The 19,892-nt window shown below is 41.9% G+C and overlaps 3 protein-coding genes across 3 annotated transcripts in view; 2 read left to right on the top strand and 1 right to left on the bottom strand.

The window, feature by feature from the left end:
• SNW1 (SNW domain containing 1) overlaps window positions 1–1,277 on the top strand; it is a 17,878-nt gene extending 16,601 nt beyond the window's left edge. Inside the window, exons 13-14 of the mRNA XM_039705437.1 lie at window positions 284–447; window positions 524–1,277. Of these exons, the coding sequence (XP_039561371.1) occupies window positions 284–447; window positions 524–728 (369 nt within the window). The 3' untranslated portion in view covers window positions 729–1,277. The remainder of the gene's footprint in view (window positions 1–283; window positions 448–523) is intronic.
• On the bottom strand, window positions 1,205–5,486 carry LOC120500474 (SRA stem-loop interacting RNA binding protein). Its single transcript, XM_039705439.1, has 4 exons — window positions 5,059–5,486; window positions 4,845–4,903; window positions 3,078–3,185; window positions 1,205–1,333 (listed from the first exon to the last, which is right to left on the bottom strand). Exons 1-4 carry the CDS (start codon window positions 5,150–5,152, stop codon window positions 1,274–1,276), a joined length of 321 nt encoding a protein of 106 aa, XP_039561373.1. The 5' UTR covers window positions 5,153–5,486; the 3' UTR covers window positions 1,205–1,273.
• ALKBH1 (alkB homolog 1, histone H2A dioxygenase) lies at window positions 5,187–19,892 on the top strand. The gene is made up of 6 exons (XM_039705438.1): window positions 5,187–5,344; window positions 8,485–8,593; window positions 12,788–12,950; window positions 16,460–16,550; window positions 17,639–17,832; window positions 18,354–19,892. Exons 1-6 carry the CDS (start codon window positions 5,219–5,221, stop codon window positions 18,772–18,774), a joined length of 1,104 nt encoding a protein of 367 aa, XP_039561372.1. The 5' UTR covers window positions 5,187–5,218; the 3' UTR covers window positions 18,775–19,892.

Raw genomic sequence — 19,892 nt, 5'->3', positions numbered from 1 at the left:
GTACTTGCAGGGCAGACTGAAATGATCCATTATTCTGAAATGCGGATGGCCTGTAATCCTTCCTGTTGCTATCTGGAAAAGTAGGACTGAGGCCTGTAATGTGATGTTCTCTGGACTTAATCCCAAACCCACTCATATCCTCATTAACTGCTTGGATTCATTTGAAATCAATCGTAAATCACACCATGTCATCTTTGTGTAACTTCATCAATGTATTTTGTTGATAAAATAAGTTAGCTGATGTTTTGTCGATTAATTTGTGCTGTTCTGGTGTTCTTCACAGGGTATGGATAGTGGCTTTGCTGGAGGAGAGGATGAAATTTACAATGTTTATGACCAGCCTTGGAGAAGTGGCAAGGATATGGCCCAAAACATCTACAGGCCAAGTAAAAATCTGGATAAGGACATGTATGGTGATGATCTAGAGGCTCGAATAAAGACCAACAGGTAAGGAAATAAATTTAAGAAATATTCTTAATTAGTACTTTGAAAATAGTCAACTGAGTATCACCTTCTCCTGCAGGTTTGTTCCTGATAAAGAATTTTCTAACTCGGATCGTAACACCAGAGGCAGGGGCAGAGATGGACCAGTTCAATTTGAGGAGGATCCATTTGGTTTGGACAAGTTTCTGGAGGAAGCTAAGCAACACGGTGGTTCTAAACGGCCCTCAGACAGCAGCCGCCCTAAGGAACATGAGCATGAGAGCAAGAAGAGGAGGAAGGACTGAATGCCTCTGTTCCTTGAGAGGTAGGGAAATAGACTGCAAGCTTGGACTTCATGCAAAAGCATTTTTAATACTGGGTGTACAGGAGGATGGCGTTGTAACACAGCAGTTCCCAACTCTGGCCGTGTGGATACATACACACACTAACTGCTACACAGGACAGCTACCTGAAGAGAGTGAAGACATGGAGACCACTTTGAAACATTTCATAAGGGAATTCATTATTCTTTAGTAAGTTCTGACTTTGATTCCCCATTGCCCAGCATCTCAGGGTAAGAATGTAGCCCCTTTCCTACAGCTTTAGTTTTTGTACGTAGCTGAAGCTTTGACTGTTAAGAGCTTTCCTGCTGTATATAATGATCATCTTATGCTGTAACAGATGCTGGGGTGTTAATAATTCAGTGTTTTAGTGTGGCTATACAGTTTATTTGAACAAGGGAGGGGAAACAGCTGGATTTTGTTTTAAAAACAAGTACTCATTCATAGTTTCTCAGTAATCTTTATTTTAGTTTCTTTACATTTAGTGAAATAAAGCCTCCTTCCACCACTCATTCACTTTGACTCTTTCTTTGACTGCGTCTTCTACGGGTCTGCTGTCTGAGAGTGAGCTGAAAACAATGGAAATTACTGAAATTAGCTAGGCAAGAAAGTTTGTTATTTTTAATTTCTGATCACAGAAAGCAGAAGATGTATTTATAACCAATTCAGTTTCATAAGCCCCAGGCCAGGGCTTTCCTGATAAGAAAGCTGAATGTATATCCACAGCAACTGCTAGCTGTACAAGCAAAATGCATCTTAAAAGCTTGTGCTTTCAACTGGAAGTAATAAAAAGTAACTGTCGAAACCTAGCCTAGAAAAAATGGGAAAGCGCTTCATAGAGAAGCCTGCATTTTTTAAGAAATGAAAATAACTACTGTTTGCCTTCTGCTTTTTGTTTCACTGTAAAGAAGCCTCTTAGCATGCACCTCTTGTGAGAGTACAGTCTTTGAAGCCTAGGCTGTTAAGTGCATGCGGCTATCCTTACAGCTTCAAGAACAAAAAGCAGCAAAACTTTCCAGGAAATTGCCACTAAATACTATTTCTAGTACCTAATTTGGTAATTGCATACAGATAACATCCTAGTTCAACACAATTTATGAAGGACCAACCTACTGCAAATCTAATCACAGTTTAAGGAGTCTTAATTTCTGCTCCCATTTTTGTACCACAGTTGGAACTCGCAGGTTAGTTCTTCTTGGGAATAGGTACACAAGTAACCACAATCAATGATGACTTAGGCATTAATATGAACCATGGCAAGTGAAATACTTCACCACAATCAAAATACTGCATCACTGAAGTCTCTCATCAATTCGTTTTACTATCTCCTAGCATTTAAAGTCTCAAAATAAGAAATTAGTTGTCAAAAGGATATTGAAGAATTCTTATTAATTAATCAACGGCTTGAACTGATTGTGTCTGATACACCAGCCTGCCTGTTGCCCACAGTTTCCCTCTGTACTACACTGAGTAGTTTTATCAGCTGAAGCACATATAAGTCTGTAAGAAAATCCCCTATTTAGGGAACGTACCAGATACGAGTTTCTAATTATTTTATATAAAAGCTGTTAATAAAATGGCTTTGGGCAGCCATTGACTCACTGTTCTTTATTCCTTATCTGTCAACACCACTGCACACTAAATGTTGGGAAAGCAGTGAGATGGCTTTGTTGAGTTTCTCTGCTGTAGTGAAGCTGGAGGATACAATTGTGTGGCTCTAGCTGACCAGTCAAGGACAGACACTTTTGTATGTGTAGTAGACCATTACATTGTCTCAATCCCATACATTAATGCACTGAGATTGCCAAAGTGTTTTATTTTTTACTTTACTAAAATTTAAAATGTTAAAGATGGAGAGAACAAGACCCTTCACTGAAGCGATTTTAGAGTTGTCTTGAACACAAGAAAGCAAGCAGCTGATTTCTCCTGTATGAAATAAAAGCTGGAGAAAACATAAATTTCACTGAAGCTCGAAGCTTAGCATCACTTTCTTTATCATGTTGCCCCTGCCACTCAACATCCAGATCAGATGTTGGAACCCACCTGCAGAAACTACATTATAAACTGAAAACTATTTGCACAGCACAGCCCAACCCGTTTTACTGCATTCACACTGCTTTAGCACAGCAGGAGTTTTTGGTCTCTGGAGTGTGACCTCTGGTATCTCTATGATCTTGACCCCTAACAACTCCAGTTGAGAGGAGGGAAAAAACAGAAGTTGTAATGATTTAAAAAACATTAAAAGCACACCGAGTGACAAAATTCGTAACCACACTTTGAAAGAATATGGTAATAAAGGAATTATCACATTACCTTGGAACCTTCAAGAATGTGGGAATCCTTCTGTAACACATTCTGAACTTCTTCTGGAGTTGAGAATTTAATCCAGCAATAACGTCTGTGAAAGCCTGTATCTCTGTTCTAATTACCAGTTAGAAAAAAAACAAAATGCAATTACTACAGGAAATATTCACACAGACTGTTAAAAACTTTCTACAGGTATTGAGTTTAAAGATTCAGAAATTATCAGAGGAATTGGCACACTTGCTGTTTCAGGAGCCTTTTTCACACAAAGACATTTGGTGTCAGTGACAGTGTGAGTGGTCTAGCAAAGGCTGTTCTACATCCCTTTCAATTAGAATCTAGTAATAATAACAAAAAATCACAATCTTAAGAGACAGTTGAAGCCTGGAATAATGTATAGACAGTAGCTTCAAACTGCAGTATTTATCTACTAATAAGCCTGTCACAACAGAACTGACATTTAAATGGCCACAGTACTTGAACAACGTTCAGCAAGATAAAGCTTAAGACACTAGGAAAGCAGAGTGCCATTTAGAATGACAAGCACTAACTGCACTGAAAAGAAAAACGTTATTTTTAGAAATAACTTGCCAGTCAGAAAAGACAGTTGTCAATAAACAGGTGATAATGAGGAAAAGCCAGGTATTCAAGTGCCTTCTGTCCCTATTCTGATCCCACTCAGAGCTCACAACAGCTCAGCCACTCTCATCATCAGGCATAACTGGCGACACTTCCAAATCACCTACAAGGAACTGCCCGGTTTCAGTATCACAGTGGTGTCTAAATTAGGCTGTCCCACAGTGATGATTTTTGTACCCTTGTGTTTTAAGCAGTAATGAAACTCCTCAAGCAATCACTGAATCTGAATGTACACAATGCATCACTTGAATCAGTGATGGAGGTGGGTTTGTGGTAAGCCAGGAGACTTTGTAACAAAACAATGCAGTCTGACCTGGGCTTGAGGAAAAATGTGACAGGCAGGCACATACCTAAGCTTCAAGTGTTCAAAACAACCAGCCTGTTTCAAACTTTCTCCATTGCCAAACTAATCCTCAACAGAGAGTGAACCCATCAGCTCACTAACTGAAGTTTACTACATCCTGAGCTTAATTTAACAGGATTACTTCAAGTGGAGAAACAAGCAGACAGAACCTTTACACCTTGAGCAATGGCCTACAATCTACCTGCAAAGGAATATTTATTTTAAAAAAGTGCACTAGATATTACAATCCCTGTGATCTATACACTCACAAGATAAACAGAGGCATTGGCAGCATCCTGCAGAAGTTACGGGTTTTGTGTTAGCCCTGCACTCTGGATAGGGTCTTAATACACACCAGGAAAAGACCATAGGTTCATACCCACATCTTTAGTTTTTGGCCAGTGAGACCAGGCACACAAAAACTTTATTCTCTGTCAGAACAATGTCAACACGATGACAGAGAAACTCAAAGCACTTAAGATTAATTATTCAGAAATGGCAGCATCAACAGGATGCTGAAGGATGTAGTTTGTAAAGCTGTTTGAAAGCCAACAGAAACCACTAAGCTTCAATAAGGCCGAGCGCTGGCAGACAAGTAGTGCGCTCCTGGAAGGAGCTACGGGTAGAGAGCGCTGAAAACCTCACAGAGTTCAAGATGAGGGGTCCAGACTGCAGCTCCAAGGAATCGGGGGAGCTGCTTCGGGAAAGGCCTCAGCCGCAGCAGCAGCCGGCGGCTCTTCCCCGCTTCGCCGAGAAGACACGAAGTGCAGCCCGGAGGACGCGCGGGTACTCACGAAAGGCAGCTGGCACCTCTGCACCGACCCGAACTGGGAGAAGTACTCCTTCAGCTCCCCTGCGGGAAAACGCACCAGCTCACCCGGGCCCGGCGCCTCCGCGCAGCCGCGCTGCCCTGGCCCGACCCTGGCCTGCGCCGGTACACGCGGCGAGGCCGCCCAACCCCGCCAGCCCCAGCAGCGGCGAGGAATGGGAGGGGGGGCGCAGACTCACTGCTCGACACCGTCCAGGGAATCTCAGCCACGAAGATGTCGAAGAGTCGCCGGGAGCGCCGCCCGACCGCCCGCACCGCACTGGCCGCCGCCATGTCGGGACTGCGGTGAGAGGGAGGGACGGGGAGAGGGAGGGGCGGCCCCGCCCCGGCCGGCCCGAAATGGCGGCGGCGGCCCTGACCCGCGAGGGTGGGGAGGATGCCTTCCGTCGGCTCTTTCGCTTCTATCGGCAGCGCGATGCGTCCGACCTGCGGGGCGTGGTGGACTTCTCTGCGCCGGGGGGCCAGGTAATGCTGGGCTGCTTCTGCCCGTGCCCCGCGGCGGGCGGCTCGGAGCGCGCTCCGCCCTCGGCGCGGTGTCCCAGTGCGGGGCTGCGGCGGTGTCACTGCAGCCTGCTCTTTCCACCTGCCGTTTCCTTTCGTGCCCGACGCCGAATCCCTAGTGCCGCCTCGTTTCTGTCTAGAGGACGCTGTACTCGAGCGCTGAGCCTCTTACAGGTCCTGTGCTGGTGTAAAAGTGAGAGCGTGACCCGAGCGGGACAGCTGGGCAGGGCCCGGGGCCGCCCGGGCTGTCCCTCGGCCGTGGGACGCTGCTCGAGGGCACAGGGTGCCGGGCAGCCGCCCCCGGCCAGCGCGATGCCTGCTCACAGGTTTACTGCTTTTCCTTATATTTACTTTCATAGTGTTTAATTAGCTCCCTACACTGCAGTAGGGGATCTTCAAAGCCTCTAATGGAACCACGTGATACTTAAGCAGCTGAAGGTATGGACTTAAAAAACGCCGCGTTTCACTCTTGGAACCGACGCTGTTGCCTGGGCCTGCTGGCCCTTGCCTTAGCCCTGAAATACCTGGGTGAGCTGGAATCGGCCTCCCCTTGCTGTACTGCCTTCCCCCAGTCAAGTTTCTTCTCTTTTCTCGGGCCTGTATAATAAATGCTTGGCTTAGTCATCAGGATGAGTTAAGCTGTTGGAGTGGAGTGGGGAATAGAGTCATCAGCACAGCTGGAAGTAGCAGCCATCATAGTAGTTTACCCTATGTCTTCAGTGATGAAGAAATGATCCTTAAAACTTGTCTTCGGTTTTGTTGCCTCACAAAAGAATGACACAAATCTGCTAAAGTGTTGTTATCCAGGGATTTTCTACTTAAAGTAGCAGCCATCATAGTAGTTTACCCTGTCTTCAGTGATGAAGAAATCATCCTTAAAACTTGTCTTCGGTTTTGTCGCCTCACAGAAGAATGACACAAATCTGCTAAAGTGTTGTTATCCAGGGATTTGAAATACCTGGGTGAGCTGGAATCGGCCTCCCCTTGCTGTACTGCCTTCCCCCAGTCAAGTTTCTTCTCTTTTCTCGGGCCTGTATAATAAATGCTTGGCTTAGTCATCAGGATGAGTTAAGCTGTTGGAGTGGAGTGGGGAATAGAGTCATCAGCACAGCTGAAAGTAGCAGCCATGATAGTAGTTTACCCTGTCTTCAGTGATGAAGAAATCATCCTTAAAACTTGTCTTCGGTTTTGTCGCCTCACAGAAGAATGACACAAATCTGCTAAAGTGTTGTTATCCAGGGATTTTCTACTTATGAGCTTATGTCAAAAAAAGGAGTGAGGAATATAGTTAAAATGAAACTTTGCCTAATTTTTCATTGTTTCAGTGCTTAGTCTTTTCTTTTTAGTGTTCTATTAAGCTATTTATTTTTATTTTTGGACTATAATTTTGCTGTTGCTAATGAAACACAAAACCTGGCTCGTATAAAATTGTTAGAAGCATTAGAATTAACTAAGGAAGTTGTTAACACCTCAGCCTTTCTTGAGCTTGCAGGAATCCTGTATTTGGTAAAGGATTACAGCATTATGGCTCTTCTGGGAAATTCACAGTATTTGAGAACATCACAAGGATCTGTCTTCTTTCACTATGACTCTTTTTTGTGCCTGTTACCTTCTAAGATCAGGTAGCAGCTTACTAGTGAAAACATCTTTTATTCCTCTTTCCACCAAGTTAAAAACATCTGGCCTTTCTCATTTAGACCTACAGGCCAAGCAGATTGGCCTAGATACTATTGCTCCTTTTTTTGCAGAAAACTGCTTTATGCAGTTGAGCTCTTCAGTGAAGTGTGACATACCCCATCTGCCCTGTTACCAGGCTTGTTTAACTGATTCAGCACATGTAATTCTTCAGCTCAGGAACACCTCCTGTTGTGCAGAGGCCCAGGCAGTAGCTGGTGTGGAAGCACTTGGAGCAGGCAGTGAGGTGGCAAGAGTTTTGGTTAGAGGATGAGATTCCTGGGGACGCTCTGTGGACAGGACTGTGAAGTAAGCTCAAGGCTGGCATTCACAAAGGTGCTTTTGACAAAGCTGAAAAATTGCTAAAATTTACTACATTGCTAAAAGATGCTGTTCAGCAATAGTTCAGAATTTTTAAGAAATTCTATGTATGTAATTTAGTCCTCTTGCTCAGAAAATGTTAACCAGAGCTGTCAGCTGCAGAGAGACTGATGTACACGTGCACCACTACAGAGGCTGTGTGCAGAGGCCTTCATTTGATATACATTTTAAGTTGTCATAGACAAAATCTTGCAGTCTCTGCCTATGTACTCCTTCTGTGCCTGGCCATCTCCTTACATGAGCCTCTACTTTTCCACTGCTGCATGGAGAGCTGGACTGGGGAGTTAAGCCAGAACAAAACCAACTTGCTTCTGCCTTGCCCTCCTCAAGACAGTTCCCGGTCCTAAGGGAAGAAGGGAGTGAGAACACAGTAGAATTAGTTTGGTGGGTTTTTTCCAGCAAATGTTAGCTTAAATACATGTGTTGTTGTAACATAAGGGAGTATATCAAGTAAATACATCTTGCCAAGGCTTGAGCTGTTGATTCTGCTGTTTGGAACAGAATTGGCAGGGTGACATTCAGAATTGACAGTTTCTGTAGTCCTTCATATCAGACAGCTTTGGCTACTTCATTGCTCAACTGCTTATCCTTCTGTAAATTAGAGATGAGAATAGTCATCTACCCTCTAGGATCATGGGCAGCCTGGTTTTGGAATGTTCTTTGAAAGTATAAAGTGTTATGAGTGTGTTGCTCTCTAATGGAGGTTGATAGTTACCAGAATGTTTTATAATGATGATGCTGTACTGTGGAAATGGACAAATCATGATGAATTTTTTCCCACTGGTATATATTGTTCGGGTTTTTAATGAGTGGGGGCATCTCATCCCTAGATAAAACCTGTAAGTACCTTTTGATTCTTATGTTCAGTGTGTGCTGGCTCTGTTCACCCTGTCCTGGTCACAGCTGTTTAGAGAGTAGTTTTGTGTACATTTGGCATTTTCACGAGAGTTACCTTCAAACATGGTAGCACGCTTCCTTTTAGATGCTATTTTTGGATGAGTTTTTTGTTTCTCACTCTTTTTTAAACCAGATCTGTTTTATTTTTCCAGGTGTTCAGATCACAGCTCAGTATTTCTTCAGTCAGTGATCAAGATGCCTACAGAGCAGGATTACAGCCAGTTAGTCAGTGGAAAGCCTATGGCCTCAGTGGGTATCCAGGTGGGTACCTCTGATTTCAAGAAAAATTGAACACAACCTCATTGCTTTGAATTCATGCAGTTTCAATCTTATTCTTCTTGTCCTGCCTGAAAAAAGCTATTTTGGTTTGCCTAAGTGTAGTTTAATGTTGTTGTAAGTGCAGGAGGACAAACAAATCAGCTAAAGGTTGGGATACAGCAATATTTATGAACGTGAGGAGAGCCACTTGTTTCACAGTGAGATCAGCCAGACCATAGCTCATGAGAATGGACTTCTGTTGCCTTTGGCAGAGACTGTATTTCTGTAGAATCTGTTTTTCCTCAATATATGTCATGCTCACTGGGTACATGGCTGAAATGCAGTAGTTTCACAGTGGAAGTGTGGCATCTACTTGTCAGTGTAGGACACTGAGTTCAGTAAGTGAATAAGAACCTTTTGGTCTGTTCAATATGCAGAGTAATTTCATTATGCAGGTTATTTCAGAAGTGGAAATGTGTGTTAGGTTTGCAGTTTACCTGGTATAATCACATTGAGGTATTAGGTTGGAAGGCACCTCTGGAGGTCTAGGCCAACACCCTGCTTAAAGCAGGATGAAGTTGCAAGTTAGATCAGGATGCTGAGAGCTTTGTATGGGTAAATTCTGGAAATTTAGAGAGAGATTACATGCCCTCTCTGGGCACCAATGTTTGGCCATGGTTTTTTTCCTGAACCTCATATCAATTAAAAATTTGTCTTGCTGTTACTTGTGACTGTTGTCTCTCACAATCTTGCTGTGCACATCTGAGAAGAATCAGGCTCCCCTCCTCTCTCATGCTCGTGGCTGGGGCTCACCAATACCAGGGTGTGTCGCTGGCCCTCACTGCTGCTCACAGTTTGTCCTCAAGGCAGCCTGGCCTTGGTTTGGAGCTGCTCTTGACCCTTGGGCCGTGCTGTTGCATGGTGTTATTCTGCCCCAGATGCAGAATTACCACTGTTGAACTTCTGAGGGTCTCTTTAGCCTGTTCTTCATTTGTCAAAGTCCTTTTCAGGACAGCACTAGCCTCCAGTAGATCCACTGCTGCTCCAATTTAGTGTAATCTGTAAGTGAAGTGAGGATGAACATGACATCATCCGCATTGTTGATGTAGATCAGTTATCTTTGCCCCAGGATCAAAGAATGCAGCTCATAACAGCTGCTACTATTCTTTAAGCCTGGTGATCCATCCACCTTTTGCTTACTCTTTCATTTGCCCAAAAAACTTATGGCTCCCAGTTTGGCTCCAATGATGCTGTAGAAGACCAAATGGAAAACTTTTCTTAAGCCAAGGTAAACATAATCCTCTGTTTTCCCCTTGTCTGAACACCTCACTCTAGCATACAGTAAGGCTGGTTAGACAAAATTTGCCTTTCATGCTCTCTGTTCCCAACCATCATGTGTGTAGAAGTTGCTGCTGTGAAAGTTTGCTTCATAATTTTATCAGGGGTTTTGGTAAGGCTGATGAGTTTGTAGTTCCCCAGATCCTCCTTACTTCAGGAATGTCTGTTTGATTAATTATGTTTTTTTCTCATGTTTATTTCCATTCACTGGGACCTCAGTTTCTGTGTGAGTTGCTTTGAAGCCAGCCTACCATTTCTGAAATTGAGGCAGCCATGCTACCCATCTGGCATGTTTAATACACAGGGAATTTAATAACTTCAGGAGAAAGACTTCTGCCTCTTCTTGCCTCTGTAAATGTTTTGTTCCACTTATCTGTCATACTATAGCTGCCCTCGCTTGGTCTGCTTGTCATTTACTGTCTGTCTAAATGTCTTCCCTAGTAATTACACAGGGGGTGTGGGGAATCACAGGTGTTCCACTTAACTGCATTTCTCTTCTGCTTTGGCAAAGGAAACCTTTTACTAAAATGAAATGCAAATACATTGACAAATTATCTGTCCTGTTTAGAATCAAGTCATGTGTGCACTTGAGGAGAATAATATTTTATCATTTTTCAGCTACCTTTATCTGGGCATCCTAAGACAGCAGGAGATGTGTAACCAGCTGTCCCAATAGCCTTCTAAGTGAAGTAAGAATTTCTTTAGTTTTTCTGTGAGCAAATGGAAAGGAAGTACTTTGGTTTTGTCCCCACAGCAAGCAATGAAATAGAAGACTAAGGAATCTGGGTGAATTTGTATTGTGGTGTCCTGAGTTCTGTGAGAAGCATGTGATGCTGTCTTTGGGTCTTTGTAACTGATAGGGTTTTGGGGTTTTTTTGAGAGGTTTTTCTTGTTATTAGACATCTGCATGTCTTATCCTTCCTTTGACTGAGGTTGGAGACCACTTTCATTAGGGGCAAATTAATTTGTAGTACGTAGCAAGATAGTGCTGCAGTAAGAGTATTGCACCTGCTTCCTCAGGGGAATTTCCTTTGGTATACAGATTCACAAAGAATAATTCTTTTACCCTTTTCCCCCACATCTTTCAAGGGCAAGAGTTTCAATTATGTGGTCTTCAAAGTTTGTCTGTGGTGTTCTTTAGTCAGTTCAGAAATACTGCTACAGAAATATTTCTTATTTCTTTTCTCCCTCCTATATGTGTGCAAGTCACTATTAGTCTTTGTTCTGTATTTGCACAGAATTTTATAGTAAAACTCTGCAACTGTTAGAAATTCAGTTTCTCCCTTTCTTGACACAATAAGCATAGTAGTAATCCACTTTTTAGTTGTTACTGCCTTTGTAAATCTAGACCAGTCTAGTTTCTTAAGAGAAACCTAGGTCAAGGAAAGGTTTGGAGAGACATGAGCATGTTCTAAGTTTGTGAGATAAAAGCCATAAAATCTGGATTCTTGTTCTCATCTCTTCATGTAAATAACTCTCCAGGCTTCAATGCCTTCATTAATACCTGGGGATAACATACACATAGTAGAGTGTCATTTCATGATTGTAGTAAAGTGCTTCAAGAACCCACATCAAAAGCTGTAGACAGGAAGGGCAGTATTATTATTCTGTTCTATGCAGATGCCAACAGAAAGTAAATATAATGCTTCTGGCAAAGAAACTTCTTGTAGCCAAACCTATCAGAAGGCTGCCATAGTCTGAAAGTGCAGGGAACAGTGAAGTGAATGACCATATGTTATTAATACACTGAAGGCTTTTTTCCTAACCAGTTACTTTAATCCTGTGTCTGTGAGGTATGCTGGTAGCTCTTTTCATGTTTTTATTACCACTTTCTTAAGGCCACAAGGCAAGTTTGTATCCTACTGAGACTCCTAGCTTTGCTGCTTCTTTTATCACCTATTTTTGTCCTTGTTAACTTGATATGACTGACAAGTTCAAAAAGACACAGTAGGCAAAAACCTTAAAACCTCCGTTTTCTTTGTTCCTCTTATACCCTTATCTCTCTTTACATGTATATTTTGTGTTGGTGAGTCTTATCCAATTGACAGTCTTTGAGAGAATGCCTTGATTCTCAGAGTAGGTACAGTACAGATTAATATCATCTCTCATATGGGCTGCTGCTTGAACCCTAGGTGCCTGGCTGAATGAATGTGCAGAATAGCTGCGTGTTTATTTTGTTTTGTTAATTAACAGTGTCTGCAAAGTATTCACAGTCAATAACAACTGGTTTGGGATGCCATTTGACTTTCATGCCCGTTTCTGGTTGTATCCATATTTGCATAAATGCAAATATGGATACAACCAGGCTTGCCTGGAAATAAGCATGAAGAAAAGGGGAGGACACTTTACATTACTAGACACTTGCTCAGCCCAGGGACTTCTTTCTGAAGTAGCAGTAGGAAGACAGTATGAGTTCAGAGCCAGGGATAAAGTTAGTTTGAAGCATAGAAAAACTAGGCCAGAATTGCTTGAACTTTGCTGGGCTTAAGAGAAAAGTTATGCTGAATAATTTAAAAAAATAAAATTTACTCCAAAACAATTGGATTTCCATGTTCTTACTGCTTTATCTTCTTACATAGATATGTCCTTTATTGTAATTTTTGTTTGGACTAGTGTTGGCTGCCCTCTCTGCCTTCTATTTTGTGCCACTATTTGTTTTTTTTTCTGGAAAAAAACCCAATAAGTTTTAACTTGCGTAGAATAGATTTCATCAACTTATATGCACAGTAAATGGTTGTATGTCTAAGGGTTTTTTTCACTACCTGTGGCTCCTATCCTTTGCTCTAGATTCAGAAGAAAAACCAGGGAAACGTCTAATCCTACTTTGTCTCCATCTTCTCCTTTTTTCTTTGTGGTCAGGGTTTATTTTCATACCAAACCCTTTCCTTCCTGGCTGCCAGCGTCACTGGGTGAAGCAGTGTCTCAAGCTATACCCTGAGAAACCCAATGTCTGCAACCTGGACCTGCACATGGCTCCTGAGAAGACCACTGACCTGTGGGGACAGAGCAAGGAGCAGCTGAGGTGAGTCCACTGTCACCTCTCATGGTCAAAACTGATGGAGCCAGATCTCACCTTTGAGGAGGTCTAAGACTGAGCAGGGAAGGGAAGATGGAGGAGATTGTGTACATGCTGGCAGAATACAGATGGTGTCAGACATGCCAAGTTAAAGATGGATATTTCATGGCTTCATGTGCATCCTTGCTAATTCTCAGCTTTCATTCTCAGTGGATTTTGTAGTAGTACTTTGTTCTGAAGCCATTGGTGAACTGTTATATAGTGGCCCTGGCTGGTGTGGTGCTTGAAGCTTGCTAAGCTCAGCTGTGAGTGGAACCATGAAGTCCCTCTAGGCCTCAGTTTTCCTGAGGCAAAACAGATCCTTTCCAAAACTCCCCACTAATGGTAGCCCTTCCTCCCAGTCAGCTCTTAGACCCAGTACACTGTAATTGAAATGCTATTAGCTGTACTTCCTTGAACTTCTCAAATCTAACAGTTTCTGTGTTATTTTCTAAAGTATTTATTTTGGTTTGGTTTTGTTTGTGGTTCTTAATTCAGCATGACATTGAATTAAATTTATTAAATGTACCATTTTAATGGCAATCATGTTTAATCTGAAAGATTCCATCAGGTTCAGAATTCGGTGGCTGATGTAGCTGCCTTTCCTCTACCTGATCTGGAATTTAATGGAGAAATTGTCCCAGTTTTGAAGTCAAGTAGAAAGTTTTAAAAAAGGAACAGTCTTTTAAAGCTTGAACTTTAATAAAAGTCACCTGTAAAAGTACATGTAAGACAGACTGTTTACAGTACACAATCTTTTAGATATTTGAATATTTATCATTACCTTATTGATTTCACTGCTCATTTTTCATAATGGTTGTTTTGTGTGATGGTGCAGCCAGAGTTCTCTACAATGCTCATCTTCCACCTCATTCTCTTAGGTTGACATGCTGAGCTTTTTCTGCAAAAAAACTCTTAACATATACAAGATACAGAATGGCAAAAGCAAGATTGGGACTCCTAACTGTTTGCACCTAGGAGAGAAGTTATACTCTCACCTGTTTGCACCTAGGAGAGAGGTTATACTCTCACCTCTGTTTTCCAGGCTCAATCAGAATTAGTTACAGAAATGTAGACACCATTTTTGTGTTCCATCAAGAATGAAAAATTGTTCTGTGAAAGGATTGTGTATTGTGCCCAATGGCTGAAAAAAGTGGGGTACTGTTCCAGTTTGACAGGCCTCGCCCAGCTGGACCTCCTGTGTGCAGAGTGATCAGAGCAGAGGTTAATTTGCAGCTGAATCTAGTTCAGTTGAAAAGAGTGTTTAGAAAAGTCATGGGTGGCAGCAACCCTGGCAATTTTTTGAAGTACTTGCCTGAGTCTTCAAGTGAGCAAACTTCTGTATTTGTGCTTATACCTGGAGGCAGCAGATGGAACTAGCCAGCCTCTCTAGTACCTGGAGTGAAAACTTTTGGGGAGGCGAGAAACAGTGCTTGACTGAAGAGAGGTCTACTTCCAAGATGGGTCACACCTTTAATGCTTTTAAAGCCAGTAGGATAATGCATGCATGTGCTTGGATCATGGCTTATCTGCTCTTTTCAGGATGCAGGAATCACAAGGTAGGGTGAGTCTATACAATTCCATGATATATATATGCTATGCTTTCCTCACAAAGTGGAGCCTGAATATTTTCTCTGGTACTTGGGACAATTAAAAGCATAAAAGGGAATAGAGCATTCCCCCAAGGGAGATACACAAGGATGGAGACACAGATATACAGGTATTAGGAAAAGGCTGGAGGGGTTTTACAGATGCAGTCATTACCAGCAAATAAAGAAACAAGGGATCTTCAGACCAAAGCTTCCACGCTGTTCAGTCTTTTTCTAACATAGTTATACCAGACCTTCTCTGTGCTTTCTTATGGGACCTCATTGTTTCCAGATACATAACATTCATACTTTCCCCTTCTTAGCAAGCACATATGAAATCACATGTAAAATACCAAGTTCTGGGAATAAGGACTTCCTACACACATTTGGGCTCTTGCTGTTGTGCAAACACTCCTAGCACTGTAGCTAAAAAAGGGCACTGTCGAAAGGCACATGCTAAAGTTGTTTCATTCTGAACACTGTTTGTCAGTTGAAAGATGTACAAGAACAAACTGTGGGCTCTCCTTTTCTAAATGCTGTGTTGCCTGCTTGTGGGCTACACAAATTGTTCCAAGCAGCATGTATTTGACAGATACTGTGTTGGTGTTTATGGTAATTGCAGTTGCTGTTACCCTATGACAGATGGAAATTGGAAAGACTATTTTCACTAATCAGTGAACTAAGAAAAATTACTAAAGGTAGAGAAACTTGCTTTGTACTCCTGTTCCTGGTTTACCTTATGAGTTATCAGGATGGCATAGTTGAAGGGCAAGAACATGATGTGTATCCAGGTAGAAATGCACATTAAATGCAGATGTTTGGCTGAAATTTGACCATGACAGCACAAATATAAATCTTTTTTTGTAAAAGATGATGCTGAACTAATGAGGCTATAAATGAGAGCCAGCTGTCTGGTACTACTGTTTGTCTTCTTAGTATATTTCCCTTTTCTGTATTTTTCTTTTTTTACCACAACACATGACTTGGCTTGAGAAAAGTATGCTGAAATTGCTGGAATGAGTAGACTAGAAGATAATGTGTACCTTCATTTTTGTATTTGTCATTAACATATTTCTGTCTGATTTAGTTATTTGTACTCTGTAACTTTTCAAAGGCTTTTCCATAGTCTGTCCTAGAAGCCTCCCCTTGAAACCTCTTCTTGCTTTCATCGCCTGCAAGTAAGAATAGTAAACTGGTGTGTGGCTTCAGACCACTGAGTCCCTTTACTTCAGGGTTTTCACATGAGAAGAACAGTTCTTTGTCCTGCATAGGGGACACCTGCAGTCTAGATTTCTTGACACTGTGGTCACAGCTAGAGAAGTCTTGCTCCTTACTGCAAGTCAGCCCATCCTACGGACATTTTATTAAAGTACCAAGTAGTAGAACTAACCATCCTTTGCAATATTAGGCAGCATACTATGCTTCACTGTCAGGCAACTCATTTTCCTTTCTTGTAATTTTCCATTAAGTGCCTAGAATGTTTTTTCATTGAATTTGCAGCTTTCAGATCTTGAAATTCTGGTCTTTCACTTTTGGGTGCTCAAATAGGATATGTTTAATTCTGACTTCTTAATCTGTGCTACTCGTTGTGTTTCCATCCAATAATCTCTTAGGTACCATGTTGAAAATACAAGCTTTCAAACTGACAACAGTTGGCAGTAGGCCCCACAGCTTCCACACATTCCATGAACTAAATTTTCAAGGTCTTTGGAGGAAAAGAGTATTGGCATTGAAAATAAAAGTTTAGTATTGATCATTTTTAATAGCATTGACTGGTTTTAATAGGCTGTGAAATGGATGAGTGAATCTCATTACCGTATGCTGCGCTACCAGAAGACCCCTCAGAAATTAACACATATCCTCTTTCTTTATATTTTGTCTTTGTAGAAGGAAAGGTTCCAGTAAATGGGAGCCCAGGAGCCTATTGGAGAAGCTGCGCTGGGTGACCCTTGGTTACCATTATAACTGGGATACTAAGGTAATGAGGTTAAATTCTTCTCCATTTTTCTTAGCCATAAACACTCAGAATGACAAACAGAGAAGGATATAATGGAATAAAATGTTTGTGATCCTACAAGACAGTCTTGAGAAAAGGCACTAACAAACTGCTTTCAAGAACATTTTCATTTGTATTGGTTTACTATGAAAGGTTTAACAGCAAAAGTCCATTGCTGCATTCTTTTCCTTTGAAAGTTAACGTGATAGTATACACTCAGCTCTAAACTTGCAGCTATTTCAGGGTAAGTGGCATTTTTACCTACCAAAAGGGATGATTACAAAAGCACTGCTAACTACTTAGGTTGAGTAGGACTTCTGGGAAACTACTCTTTGGTGGGGTGAGGAGGAACAAGAAGAAACTGCTGATCTTTAATGAATCTGAACCACTACAGTGCATTCTTACCAACTGACATCTGTTTTGAGGATCCTGATCAAAATAAACTTTTTTTCATGAGACTGAGATAGATGGAGGCTGATAAACAGTGGTAGAGTGAAAGTGCATCTTATCTGTATGTTGCAGATAACCAAATCTGCTTGCAGCCTTTTATTTACCAGATCAACCTGTTATTGGATGGCCTTAATAAAAGTTTGGTTATTATCTTCCAGTCCTCTCAGAATGACTTATGGGAAAGAGAAAAAGTAGGTTTGCAATTGATTTCTGGTTGTTATTAGCAAAGGAATAAAGATGCTTGTTTTGGAGCTCTGTTGATGAGCAATGAGAAATGTCTTCTCATTGGCAGCTTCACGTTGTGACTGAGAAGATCCTCAGGGTGTTGGTACTAATCTTACTGATTTCAAATTTAGCATCTAGATATAATGATTAACTCCATAATTAATTGAATCTCTGGCAGTCTCAGCCTAGGCCATGAATGTAATGGTAGGAGGTAAATTTGCTGTGATTCTGCCTGTGTTGTAGTCATTTTCTAGGTAAATGTGATGTCCTTTTCCATGACTATCAGCCAGCATTTTCAGTTCTTTTTCAATGCTTGTTTCCAAGTGTATTTGCTGTTCTGATGTGTTGGGTGTGGCTTTCTTTTTTTTTTTCCTCCCCCCCTCTCCTCCTTCCAGAAGTACTCAGCAAATCACCACACTCCTTTCCCCTCAGACCTTGCATTCCTATCAGAACAAGTGGCTGCAGCCTGTGGGTTTCGGGGTTTCCAAGCCCAAGCAGGGATCTTGAACTACTATCACTTTGACTCTTCACTGGGAATTCATGTTGATGAGTCTGAACTAGACCATTCTCGGCCCCTGCTGTCATTCAGGTGAGTCAAGGAAAGCACATTTGAGTGTTATGGAAAGATCAGTGGCTTTTTTCTAGGGTTGCTTATGGTTATAGGAAGGCAGTATGATGTAGTTTGCTAATTGGGTATATAATCTTCACTCTCAGAAGATTTGAATAGCAGAAGTCTGTAGGTTGGAGGCATAGGTTTTCTTTAAGGACTGCTTAAATAGCCTGGATATAGTGCCTGGAATGAAGAGCTCTTTTGCAGAGAGCACAGTTCTGTTCTAAAGCAGCAGAGCACCAGTTGGGTACTAAAGAAGTATCTCAGCAGAGCTTCAAACCTGGCAGGGCAATTGCTTGCACTGTGCCTATGTTGAACCAGATCTCTTGGTCTGTTTGCCATGTTCCCACCTAAAAGTTGTTCTTAGGAGTCCCTCTGGTTTTTGTGATTGCTTGGGGTGTTTTTTATTAAGGAATTTAACTGCTGGTATTTTCTTACTGTAGAGAAAACTGTTCTGTACCTGAATTTCTGTTCTCTCTCCATCTTTATACCATGTGTAGTTTTGGGCAATCCTCGATATTTTTGCTTGGGGGCCTGAAGCGGGAGGAGGCGCCGACAGCGATGTTCATGCACAGCGGGGATATCATGGTGATGTCTGGCTTCAGCCGCCTGCTGTACCACGCTGTCCCCAGGGTCCTCCCCAACCCTGAGGGGACAGCTCTGCCTTCCTGCCTCGACCAGGCTCTTCCTTCAGACCTTCCTGTTGGCTCAGTCATTGAGCACAGCTCTGATGAGGACTGGCAGGTGTGTGCCAAGTACCTGCAGTCCTCCCGCATCAACATGACTGTTCGACAGGTGTTGGCTGAGGGTCAGAAATTTCCAGAGGAATCTGGGACAAATGGAAAGGGCCAAGCACCCTCTGAAGACAGTTATCATGAGAACAGCAAAGCCAAAAGACATAAACCAAACAGAGTCAGCTGAGACCAGGCCATCGTACTGACATGGACCAGACAGGCAATCTCCGTATGGAATTAGGAACTGGTGTAATACTGGAAGTCACTTGTCTGTATTGCAGTTAATAAACTTGTGCAGAATAAATGTAGTCCTTCTTGCTGTAATAAATGGGTAGGAGGAGAAAAAGAATTTAAAAAGAAAAGAAGGATAAGTTCAGGACTGGGACTCGGGAGATTAATTCTGTTGGCATTTTGTTGCAAATGTTTACTGTACTCTGTTTCCTTTAAAATACCTGTATGTCAGAGAACTTTCAGCTTGGTTAAGCTTAAATGGTTTAAGCTTTTGCTGAAGCTTGGTTTAAGCTTTGAGTGATGCTTATAAAGTATTTTGAAATCATTGGGCAGAGAGTGTTAGCAAGAGATACATAATTGCTATGTGATAGAGAATCCTGTTGGGCTTGTAAAGCTCAGCTGAAGCAAAGTAACAAGTATGTATGAGAATAGGCTGCTATGGATGTAAGACCTACCTGCAGCATTTTCCAGATAATTACTTCTACAGCAAAAATGGGTTCAGTGGTCAGAAACTGGCAGCTCCCTCAAGCAACACCTGCTGTAAGCTTTGTGTAGTCCTGTGCTCTCCTTTTGCCTGTTTGCATCCCCTCAGCTGCAGCAGAATCTGCTTTTATTAATGGTACTGAACATCTTGTCTCAGATTTTAGAGCGAAACGTTTGGGAGCAATATCTACTTAGAATATCTAGTAGCTCCCAACTGGGTCTCCTCCCAGCAGTAAGTATGTGACTGAGCCCAACATGGCCATTCTTTCAAAACTGCCCTCTCCTAAGTGCCTGTGTGTTACAGTTCTCCAGTCCCGAGCTAGCATCTGTAAGGAACAGGATGACTTGCAAATAATAGCAATGAAGCTGTAAATTAAGTACCTAAAAAATTAATCAGTGACTATCTCTGTCACCCAAAGATAAATATATTGAAACAAAGAAAAGCACTGGCTTTTGTGCTAGTTCTTTTTAAGATTCAGACCATCCTATCTAGTTTTTAATGGAATTTTAATTGTTGGAGTGGAATGCACTATCCCTGGGGTATTTTGTTGCACTTTCACAATGAATAAACTTACTTGATTTTAAATTAAA

The sequence above is a fragment of the Passer montanus genome, unplaced genomic scaffold (assembly GCF_014805655.1).
Source record: "Passer montanus isolate IOZ18808 unplaced genomic scaffold, ASM1480565v1 scaffold18, whole genome shotgun sequence".
Lineage (NCBI taxonomy): Eukaryota > Metazoa > Chordata > Aves > Passeriformes > Passeridae > Passer > Passer montanus.
This window is presented reverse-complemented; position numbering and strand designations above follow the sequence as displayed.

Coding starts and splice junctions, on each gene's coding strand:
- LOC120500474 (XM_039705439.1), bottom strand. CDS start 5,152: ATGGCGGCGGCCAGTGCGGTGCGGGCGGTCGGGCGGCGCTCCCGGCGA. Junction 3,186..4,844: donor AGAGGTGCCAGCTGCCTTTC/GTGAGTACCCGC, acceptor ACTGGTAATTAG/AACAGAGATACAGGCTTTCA. Junction 1,334..3,077: donor ACATTCTTGAAGGTTCCAAG/GTAATGTGATAA, acceptor CATTGTTTTCAG/CTCACTCTCAGACAGCAGAC.
- ALKBH1 (XM_039705438.1), top strand. CDS start 5,219: ATGGCGGCGGCGGCCCTGACCCGCGAGGGTGGGGAGGATGCCTTCCGT. Junction 12,951..16,459: donor CAGAGCAAGGAGCAGCTGAG/GTGAGTCCACTG, acceptor TTGTCTTTGTAG/AAGGAAAGGTTCCAGTAAAT. Junction 16,551..17,638: donor ATTATAACTGGGATACTAAG/GTAATGAGGTTA, acceptor TCCTCCTTCCAG/AAGTACTCAGCAAATCACCA.